The sequence below is a fragment of the Pseudochaenichthys georgianus genome, chromosome 16, assembly GCF_902827115.2.
Source record: "Pseudochaenichthys georgianus chromosome 16, fPseGeo1.2, whole genome shotgun sequence".
In the NCBI taxonomy this organism is placed as follows: domain Eukaryota; kingdom Metazoa; phylum Chordata; class Actinopteri; order Perciformes; family Channichthyidae; genus Pseudochaenichthys; species Pseudochaenichthys georgianus.
Genome location: NC_047518.2, coordinates 18,381,977 through 18,393,427, shown reverse-complemented (window position 1 = coordinate 18,393,427; position 11,451 = coordinate 18,381,977). Strand labels below are relative to the sequence as shown.

At 40.7% G+C, this 11,451-nt stretch overlaps 1 protein-coding gene across 1 annotated transcript; it reads left to right on the top strand.

Moving 5' to 3' along the window:
- Positions 1-4,568: 4,568 nt before the first annotated feature.
- Positions 4,569-11,161, top strand: fbxo32 (F-box protein 32). The gene is made up of 9 exons (XM_034102454.2): positions 4,569-4,807; positions 5,206-5,330; positions 5,635-5,684; positions 5,789-5,881; positions 8,036-8,129; positions 8,769-8,953; positions 9,042-9,224; positions 9,656-9,799; positions 9,917-11,161. The coding sequence occupies exons 1-9, from the start codon at positions 4,695-4,697 to the stop codon at positions 10,004-10,006; spliced, it is 1,077 nt and encodes a 358-aa protein (XP_033958345.1). The 5' UTR covers positions 4,569-4,694; the 3' UTR covers positions 10,007-11,161.
- The last annotated feature ends 290 nt before the right edge of the window (positions 11,162-11,451 follow it).

The following is an 11,451-nucleotide window of genomic DNA, read 5'->3' as shown; positions in this document are numbered from 1 at the left end:
CTATCCACACAGAAGATCATATATGAAATGGAACATTTTACAAAGAACAGCTTTAAATATTAGAAGAGGAAACATGTTGAAACAGGCTCCAAAGGTTCCATTGGAAGTTAAAGCCAGCTATACCCTAAGATGTCTCAGGTGGCTAACAGCTTTAGAAAAATCATGGTGACTTGGAAGAATTGGAGACAGATTCTGTTGTTCAGGGTCGGACTGGCCATCGGGACGAATCCCGATGAGCCAGTACTGAAGTGGGCCGATCGGATGAGTCACTAGCACCCCCCCCCCGTTGACAATTTACTAGCGGTAAATACCGAGGTGGGCCGGCGGTACCGAAGTGGCCGGTCGAGAGTCCTAGGCTGATTTGTAGTCCCAGTCCGCCCCTGCCTGCCAGCCAGAATATCACTGATGATTTAATGTTTATGCAACCACAATTTTAAAGACTGGGATTTTTTGTATGACACTTCTATAAATGACATCTATAGAAATAAACCTTTATTTAATGGTAATTGCAGGTAGTTCAGATCTCTAGTAAAGTAAGGATCAACAACAGCTAAAGCAATTGCATACTTTTATTAATCAATGACTTTAGAGAGCAAATGCAGCTGTATCTTGTGAAGTAAACATATTGTGACCAGGAGGTATATCAGGACTCTGTGTGCATTTCTTTGAAACAAGAAGTCACTGGGTCCCTGACTTCGGTCCCTCAGTGCCAGCAAATAGAGTCTAGGGGGACAGTGGGTGGAGAGGGTCAGAAAAGGTGGGGGACTGGAAAAACTATAGGTGTTCTGATGTTATTCTGAGAAACAAACATGAGGGCGAATGGTAGACCACGTGAGGCATGCGGTGCTTTCGGTTGACACGCAAGCTGGCAGATGAGAGAGGCGACTACAGAGAGCAATAGAAACAGATGAGCGGGGTTTCACAACAGAGAATCTGGGACAGTGATGAAACCCATCTAGGAGAAGCAGCAACAGGTGTGTGTGTGACTGTGTGAGAGTGTGTGGGTTTCTGATTAAGATTTGGAGGGTCGAGTTGGACAGCTGTTCTGTCTGTACACAACATCACAACAAGAACAGGGATCATGGACGGAGGGCAGAGAGATGATTCACTACTAACCTTCTATCATTCTAATGTGATGCCTAATGCAGTTAGTAACTTCCTTGTGGTTGTATCCTTTCGCCAACCGGCTAAGTTGCCATTTATATATCTAGTCAAAATATCAACACTTCATCATTGTATCTCATAGACATTTGTATGAAATTATTATATTATTATATTAATGAATTAATTAGGTCTAGATATTAAGGTCTTGTCATGAATCAGGATATTTACATAGAAATGAACGCAAATTATATTTTTTCTAAACTATTCACAATGAAAATGCTTGCATGCAAATTTTTTAGCATATATGGTGTTTACCATGGACATCATCTTACTTCTTACAACTAAACTAAGTTAATTTGAGTCTGATGGGAAGGCATGGACATCAGAGCCAAATGATACATTGTTTTGAAAACATCAATATATATATACAATGTTTTTTATATCAGATAGATATCAGACATTTTATTTTATTTATTATTATTATTTATTTTTAAGTTTGGCCTGATGGAGATCACCAAAGTCAGTTTGGTTTATCCTCTGGAAAGCATGAATATCTGTTCACTACAAACTTTCATGGCAATCCTTCTACTTGTTGATATATTTCAGTCCACACCAAATCGACATTGCTAAAACTGACACCTCAGATTCAACATTGTTTGTGATTCACTGCATAAACTAAACTGATACTCTTCAGAGCCCTAGGGAATAGCTTCCTTCTCAGTCACCAACTAACCAAACACTTGCAGGGACTTTCCAGGTCATTTTGTACTTGGCCTACTCCAGGGACTTACAGCACTATATATCAGTGTATACCCTCTGCAGTTAACAAACATAATTACTTTTTTGGTCTTGTTACTTTCTACACACACCACTGTGGCTTTGCATAGTATCCCGCAAGGGGAAATGTTGAACTTTAAGATTGTGCCTCACTTCTGCAATGCATGCAATTTCTATTCATGATTAGTACATATAGTCATCATATTATATGTTCCCAATGTCGTTTGACATATTCTGATGAGCCGTCTTGTTGACAGATTAACACATGCATGTGACTTTTACATGTATCAGAGTGTTACATTGAAATCTCGGACATGAAGCAACCAATGAACCTGTTCCATAAGCTTTAGCAACATAGGATCTGTAATGAACAGTGCAGTCATGTTTGATTGCAATCAATACAACTGAGACTGAATTTTGCTTGAGAAGAATCACTTTAAGTGCTTAATCCCATCCTTTGTGTCAGCAAAAAATAAAAATGGGAATAGAATTCAAAGAAAGGAATCAACAGAGCCTATGTCCGAAATAATGGAATTTTGTAGCAATTTTGTAACTATCATAGTTATAGTTATAAACTTGGTTTGTAAAGATACATCACTTAGCCATCATGGTCAGATTACACACACGCCATGTGTCCCAACACAAACACTGCTTGAGCTGAAACACTGGCCGGCTGGTTCTTGGAAGAAGTGTCATGTTTTGCAGATTGTAAAGTGTGTCATAAATTATGAGGACCCACTCTCACTGCCTCAATGCCAACATGTTAGCACATACTTGTTCACACACATGGACTCAGATACACACACATGCACAATAAAGTGGTTCTCGTGCTACAGGACTTTTAGGACTAACTTAACTTAAGTAAATGTAACTTAAGCTCTTTAAATCAGCTCTGACATATCAGTGATCAATCCAGGGTGTCTTTAAGATAAGAAGTTACCAGCATTGTATGCCTTTGTTATCATTCTTACCGATGACAAATCCAATAACACAATTCTTGCTGATCATTTCCACAGCGTCACAAGTGTTTATGTCATGTGTTTAATTAAGCTGATAAAAGTTGACCCAGTGGCCTGGGCAGACTTAGTTACACATTATCTATAATGCCTTCGTCCAAGATAAACTAAATACCCTGATCCATTCTTCACAGATCTGTTGGTGCTGATTTGGGATGATTACAATACAATGGTAAACCCTTTGCGGACAGATGCAAACTTCAAAATAATTCACAATGCAACTTTATACTCTAGAGGAATTCTAAGGACAAGTTGATCTATTTATAATAGCAGGAGTGACTAAGAATCAGGGGACTTTACAGCCACGTAACTGTGAGGCTTCATATTTACAGTTACTAAAAGGAGTAGTAATATGCCTGGGCAAAACACTTCCTGAACCATAGTTACTTTTATCAATAAAAGAGTTTTGATATAATCCAGAGGTTTGCAAATGATGTGTTAAATCACACTTGGTTGAAAGTGTGAAATGTAAGCAAAGAATGATTACCACAATGCAAACATACTTTGTTACAACTTGAAGTTCTGCATTCAAAATGTCTAGTTTAGTAAAAGTACAAAATGTGATCAGCTAACATCAGGTTTAATCTTCTTTGCTTTTTTATCTACAAAATAAAAAAAAAATGGTAAATCTTAGAGGACTTCTCTTGTAGTTTTGTGGTGGACAAGTTACAACTGTATCACTGCAATTAGCATAGCCTTGTACAGCTAACAACTGTGCATGCATAATTAGCCACATAACTCAAAACACCTGTGGGTATCTTTATACAGTCTATGGTGGGTAATGTATTCAACTGAATAAACTGAATTGAGATGCAAAACCACCATAAACAGAATACACACAACTACAAAGAGATGCAAAATGAGTATTAATATACAAAACAAAGACAACCAAAACTACAAAGGCACAACTTTTGGTTGTCGTTTTGTGTGTCTGTGACCTTTTGTATCTAAATACAAAGATTCGGGAGCTCTTACATGTCTGTGCCAATGGTCTATCATAGGGTACATTTAATTAATAGTAAAACATGTACGATATTGCTTTGAAATGTAATGTAGTTAAAGAAGTACAGTAGGGCGACTGTGGCTGCGAGGGGGTGCGGTCGTCTTTCAACCAGAATATTGTCGGTTCGATCCCAGCCCGTGCAGCCAACATGTCGATGTATCCTTGGGCAAGATACTTAACTCTGAGTTGCTCCCGATGGCCAACGGTGTGTGAATGTTAGGTCCTAGAGCAAGTGGTACTGCTCTGTATGAATGGGTGTGAATGACTGTAGTATGTAACGCGCTTTGAGGGGTCGTAAAGACTGGATAAAGCGCTATATAAGTACAGTCCATTTACAACGTAACGTGACTGGAAAATACTGAAGTAAATGTTCAAGGAAGCTACCTTTTAACTTAGGTACCGCATTTTAGAAGGTCTTAAAGTAGTAACCTGTGACAGTAATATAGGATTATTGTCTCCTAAATTTGACATTTAATATTTTTAGCTTATTATCCAGGTGTCCTCTGTCTCTACCCTTCCCATGACATGAAGCGTTCTGTTTCCTCTGCTGCTCTCTCTAGAGATTGTGCAACGCTGAAGTTGATAAACAAAGCCACGTGATGCAGGGAAGTTTCCAAAGTGGGCGGGCCTCGTGTATTTCCGGGTTCTCAGACGAGGATATAAGACGAGCTGCGCAATGAAAACAGTAGACCAGAAACACACATCGCATACAAGAAGGGACACATATAAACTCAAACAGGGGTTGTTTCCTGTTATTTTTTTAGATCAATTTTGCTCAAAGTCATCGAAGCAAGATGCCTTTCCTCGGACAGGACTGGAGGTCACCGGGTCAGAATTGGACAAAGACCCAGGAAGGATGGAAGAAGACAACAGCAGACGAGAAAAACAATAATGTCTCCGTGGAGAGGTTGGTTCTAAAAAATAGCAACCCTGTGAAATGTCGCTGTCTTATATGAAATATGAAGGGGGGGGAGGAAGTACAAACAGCATTAAGAACAAAGGCAGGGTGACTGACACACATAGGCCTTCGTGCTGTTTCCATCCCCTTAACCTCAGTGTCTTTGTTATTCTGGGCCACTGAGCTATTAATAACCTCACAACAAGTGAGTGGATTAACAGACGTCTGGTTAATGCCTACACTAACATGAAGAACCTGTCTTTAACATAACCTACAGTTACCTTTTAATCACATGTGATACTTTTTTTGATGATGTTGTGTCTTCTGTACTAAGAGTGCTGCATATAAAGAGTACTGAGACAAAATGATGCCTTTTTAATGAAATATGTGCCCTTGTTTTTTTTCAGCTTCTGCAAAGCCGAGGAGGAGGAGGAGTGTTTCAACAAGGAGAACCTGCCTATCTCTCTCAGCTACGACATGGCTGCCAAGAAGAGGAAAAAAGACCAAATGAACAACAACACCAAGGTCCCCTGTGAGTCTCAACGAAAGGGCCCATACTGTCTGTCTAATTGTTTTAAGGATTTTGTAATTTATGTGTGGGGTAAAAAGTCACGGAATATCATTATAATATACCAAAAACATTAACAGGAGAAGCTCACGAGGGTGTTATGTAACTGATAATAATGTTTATGATGAATTTACATCCTTTTCTAAACTCCAATTCAATATACTGACTCTGCATGTTATTGGTGTTGTGTGCGTGTGCATTTGTCACCGTACTTATAAGCTGCTTAATGAGGGAAGGCCGCTAATATAAACATTGTGATTCCTTTCAGATTTCCACAGGGAGAAGTGGATTTATGTTCATAAAGGAAGCACCAAAGAGGTAACAAATCAACTCATTTCAACTTTTCACATCTTCATTGCTTGTGTAAACATAACTCCTGCCAAGGCTCGCAATCTAATACCCTGATAATTGAATGTTCCCAGCGCCACGGATATTGTACACTGGGAGAAGCCTTCAACCGCTTAGACTTCTGCAGCGCCATCAAGGACACGAAGAGATTCAATTACGTCGTCAGAGTGAGTCCTCGTCTCTTTGTTTTCTTCTGTGCATTTCTGTTTCTCTCCTTTGTGCTAGTCATTGGCAGGGAAGAGGTTAAGGTTAAGAGCGGGTGTAGGCTTCTGCCTGGCTCTTATCAATGTTCTGCAGACAAGAGTCTCTAATGGAGATGATGCCGACCCAGGGAGTGTATGAATGTGTTTGTTTGTTGTAGGGCAAAAGTGTGACGTAGCATGGCATTTGTCTAATCACTTAAGCCATTTGGCATCCCTAAATAGAATTAAACAAATGCTTTATTTAGAAGGAGTTCCTATTTGAATTTAATTTGATCCACTAAAGGTAGGAATAGACATCATCCGCATTCATTATATCATTATCAATAATGTAATTGCATCATGGGATGTCAATAGAAAATCCTTTATAGTTGAATTTGGAGCTTTTCCCCTCCACATCAAAGTGTCCCCACACTGAACCAAACAGCAGCTCTCCCACATGTGCTCCCATGTGAGTGGAGGGGGGGGGGGGGTCTTTGAGGGGGGTGACAGCTGGCTGTGCTGTGAGGTGCGACAACCCGACAGGGGTTTATGAAACCAGACCCGGCGGTTGTCAGGTGATTGTGATACACACACACACACACACACACACACACACACACACACACACACACACACACACACACACACACACACACACACACACACAAACACAGACACACACACACACACACCCACACACACCCACACACACACACACACACACACACACACACACACACACACACACACACACACACACACACACACACACACACACACACACACAGACGTTTTTCACAGGAAAGTTTGACATTTGTTTTCCTTTCTACTCAAGCTTTGGATTGACCTTTTTGCCACAGGTTCAAGCTTATAAGAGCAGTGTTGTAATTCTAAAGAACAATACGGCTGTGTAACACTAGTGTCCAGTCTGGACACGCTGTCCTAGGTCACTGCTCTTCACTGGTTGTGTGTGATGGCATTTGTGGGTTTGTTTAACTCCGTCTCAGTTACACGGATCGGGTTCTTCCACAAAGAGACAAAAAGAGCTCCTCTCTTTTCCCTGGAGGTTATTTCAAGGAGACAGAAACCTTAATGATCGTGTAAGGCTGTTATATTATTACTAGAAGATACTGATGCTGCGTCCCTGGAAAAGTATGAGCCACACGCCAAGCTGTGAAGTGCAGTTCAGTGAACAGCCAGGTCTAAAAGTAGATACGGAAACGCACATTGTTCTGCCCGGCTGCTCTGCAAAGAGAGGAGCACTCGATGAGCTGCTAAAAGGAGAAGGGCACAGGATTAGGTTTTAGGAATGGAGCTGGAAAGAAGAGTTGGCGAGAAATGAGACAAAAAGCTTAAAATTGGTAGAAATTGACAGGAATTAAATCATTTGAAGGAACAAAGTAATTTAGTTCAAAGGTGGGAATTATTAAGAAGATTTGACTTTAGAAAAACGCAATGAGAAGTTCGTGCTACCTCTTATTTGCCTGCTAGCACTGCTCCTCTCCATTTCACCAAAAATCCCCTCACAATATGTTGATATGCTGACAAATGTGCGGGCGAGAATTGAGCAAGGAGGAACTTGAGTTTCTCCATGACGTCACATCGTCTGTAACATGCCAGACATGCCACCCTGGAACCCAAAGCCAACAACAACACACACACACACACACACACACACACACACACACACACACACACACACACACACACACACACACACACACACACACACACACACACACACACACACACACACACACACACACACACACACACACACACACACACACACACACACACTCTGTCACGTGAATCAGCTAATTCACATGACGGAAGGATCAGGAGTCAAATGATTAAAAGCTTGTTTGCTGATGTTGTCGACAGCCCGGGCGTTTGTCCAACATCTTTTCCAGTAGACTCTGATAAAAAGTGATCTGAGCCAAGAATCCTGCTGGAGCCAGCTTCACTTCAGAGTAATGACCAGGTGGAGCAGCTCCATATTAGACAGCCATTATTGTCACCAGTCCAAGTGCTTTTTGCGAGAATGCAGCATAACAAACGTTAAGTAAGGAGGCGAAGGAACAGAGTATTTGCAGCTGACGGGTTGAAATTGATGTTTTCTTTCTTTCTCTGCTCTAGCTTCTGGAGCTTATCGCCAAGTCCAAGCTGCCCTCGCTCAGCGGAGTGGCGCAGAAAAACTACATGAATATTCTGGAGAGAGTGGTTCAGAAAGGTGAGCGTCTACCCACTTCTGCTTTTTACAGTCACTCAACTCTTTTTCTCTTCTTGTTTGTGTTGAAGGGTTTAATGTCCTGCTCTTACTACTCACACATGCGCCCACTTCTTACTCCAAATCACAATTCTTGCAAATTTCAAGTCCATTCCATTTTCTTTATTGTTGGATCAAATGTACTACATGTTGCACTAATAAGTGAGGAATTGAGCGTGATGACCTGTAAAGAAGGCAGAGGAGTGAATTTAGTGCTTTAACAGCGCCGTGAAAAACACTGACGGTCACCAGGCACCTCAGTATAAACTAAATGTTCCCTCTGCTAAACAGATTCAGCTTGTTTAGGTGGCGTTATGAAACCTGTTGGCCAAAAATTATAAACGCCACAAGACAAGAGTGTTTGTGTTGCACTGTTGGAGAAGCCTGTGACACAAGATTTCCATCGACATAACTACACTGTAGCTATGTTCGCTTGATAAATAAAGAACCTTGTACAGCCACTTCCAAAACATTTGCTTTAACAACGTGCTTTTTAATGACTCACAATTCATATTTCGCTGCTTGGAAGCTAGACATCTCGCTGTAACACTCGCGTTTTTAAGCTAATGAATTACGGCAAATATCTTCTGATTTCCTCCTCAGTTCTGGATGACCAGCAGAATGTCCGTCCCATCAAGGAGCTGCTGCAGATGCTCTACATCTCGCTGTGTGGTCTCGTCCAGGACATGGGCAAATCGGTCCTGGTGGGGAATATCAACACGTGGCTGCACCGCATGGAGAACATCCTGCAGTGGCAACAGCAGCTGGACAACATCCAGATCAAAAGGGTAAAAAATACACGCAAACAAACAAGAGAATATCAGGAACGCCAGCTTCAGATTTTCATTATATTTCTGTTCCTCCTGTTTCCTGCAGCCCACGTCTACAGGCATGAGTCTGACTGATCTGCCTGTCAGTCTGCAGCTGAACATCATGCAGCGTCTGACAGACGGCAGGGACCTGGTCAGCCTGGGTCAGGTGTGCCCCGAGCTGGGGCCCCTCACCGAGGACCGGCTCCTGTGGAAGAGACTCTGCCAGTACCACTTCACAGACAGACAGGTATGTAGGACTTAATAGGTGTACTGAAATATATTTAGAATGAGGCTTCAGATAACCTCCAGGTTACTTACTTGACACTGTAAATCCCATTAAAGGGACTCTACAAGGATAACAACATTTCTGCATTAAAATAGGAGACTGAGCTTGAATACTGACACTGCAGTAACCTTTAAGGATGCCCAAAACATGCACAAAGTCTCAGGCTTTACTCTAAAGTATAGTAGGTTACAGTGAAGCTTTACTTTAAGTTAGAGTGCTTTAGATTTAATTTGTGTTAGGGGACAAACTGTTATTGTTTAAGGCTCCATCTTTTGAGCAGTTTCTCTTTGCCCTTACAGTGAATTGGCATTCAAAATAAATTAAAGCAGATATTTCTAAAACCTTTTTCTCTCCTTGGGTCGTGTCTTAAAGTGTGTTTACTTCTTCTTCAGATCCGAAAGCGCCTGATGGTGTCAGACAAAGGTCAGCTGGAGTGGAAGAAAATGTACTTCAAGCTGAGCCGCTGCTACCCTCACAGAGAGGAGTACATCGACACCCTGCACTTCTGCTCACACTGCCACATCCTTTTCTGGAAGGTAGTATTTATTTCTATTTTGCATTTGATCAAAGTGGATATGCAACAAAAATATCACCTTTTTGTGAAACTGAATAAATAAACTGTTATATTTATCTTTTGTTTTGTCTTTTTCTAGGATACACACCATCCCTGCACAGCCAACAACCCTGACAGTTGCACCATGGCCCTCTCCCCTCAGGGCTTTATCAACCTTTTTAACTTCTGACCCCTCCCCCTAAAATCCAGATGAACTGACTGTACATACTGTACATAGAAATGTACAATTTAGTTTTATAGCACAATGAATTCCTGGATGTGTATTTTGTTGAGGCGTGCTGGAGGGGCCTCAGGCAGTGGGACGATTTTGCAATTGAGTTTTATTTTTTGTTTTTGAAAGAGTGCAGACCTCTGGGAGAGTTTCAGTTGAAAGCGAGGGAATGTGACGGAGAGGAAAAGAGATATAGCAGTGGGCCTGTGGATGGAGGATAAAGGGAACACTTTGCTGTCAGGGTTTAGTCTTAGTTTATTGTGCTTTTTCAAAGGACACCTCCAAAGTAAACACAGCTCTTGACCTCAGATGTGTGCACTTGTTTTTCCCAAATTTGGGAGTTCGTTTTAATTTGTGTTGGGTTTTCAAACCTTGAAATGTTCGAACACAGGAAGTAAGATTATTCAAACCTGTTTTGAAATGTGTCCTGCTTACATGGGAAGATGCAATGCGTTTGAGGAAGTTTGCAATATTGTTCTGTCTGGCACTGGGACGGAGAGACGTACAGTAATTCTTGAGTTGCTGCAGTAAGAGATATTAAGCATGGGAGTCCGTTATTGATCATTAGACTGATGATTCTATGATATGTTGACGCACCACATTTTCTATTTAACTTTAGTTGTTTTTCACTTTTATAAAGATTTGATATGACTGTTTTTTTTTTTTAATTGTGTGTTCATTTTCTCATGTGACATATTATAGCAACAGCGCTTGAGTACAGTATTACCAAAGATTGTAACTGTAGTCAGTATAACGATGGCATGTGTCTTATCATGAAACTTGAAACAGGTACAGCTATCTTCTTGTTGGAAATGCTTTCCCATCCTAATGCTTTCTTTTGTTTTAATCATCAGCAGCTCTCTCTCATTTACAGAAGTCTTTTAAATTGGCTGTCTGAAGCAACTTCTGTAGTCCTGCATGTTTTTTTTAAACACTCAGCTGATTGTTAACTTATTTATTGAGATTCTTGCAAGGAACTGAAATATTAGGATGAAGGTGCAATTGTTTTACCCAGACTTTCCTCTATTACTGTGCACGCAGTGAGGAATAATGTACATGCTATGCAATGCATTCTCTTTATGTTCTGTTGAATAAATAAGAGAAATAATCTAACTTGTGCCATTGCCTCCATTTCACATCTTAACTTGATATTTCTGAGCCAACACTAAAGTATTTTTGCTGGACAATTTGTATCCAGATTTAAAATGTACACTAGCTTTTGTATAGGGGTTTGTGGTGTTGCCTGTAGCTGAAAGCTAGATTGTGCCCTCTATTGCCCTCGACAACATGATAAACTGCAAAGTAGTACAAAAAAGATCTTGGTAATTAAATAAACTTATAAAAGAAATGTGACTTGTTATTACTAAGTACCTTAAAATACAAGCGGACCTCTCCATTGTCTT

Excerpts from the sequence above, each read along its gene's own strand:
- fbxo32 (XM_034102454.2), top strand. The coding sequence starts at position 4,695 with ATGCCTTTCCTCGGACAGGACTGGAGGTCACCGGGTCAGAATTGGACA. Across the intron at positions 4,808-5,205 it reads AATAATGTCTCCGTGGAGAG|CTTCTGCAAAGCCGAGGAGG; the intron begins GTTGGTTCTAAA and ends GTTTTTTTTCAG. Across the intron at positions 5,331-5,634 it reads CAACAACACCAAGGTCCCCT|ATTTCCACAGGGAGAAGTGG; the intron begins GTGAGTCTCAAC and ends GATTCCTTTCAG.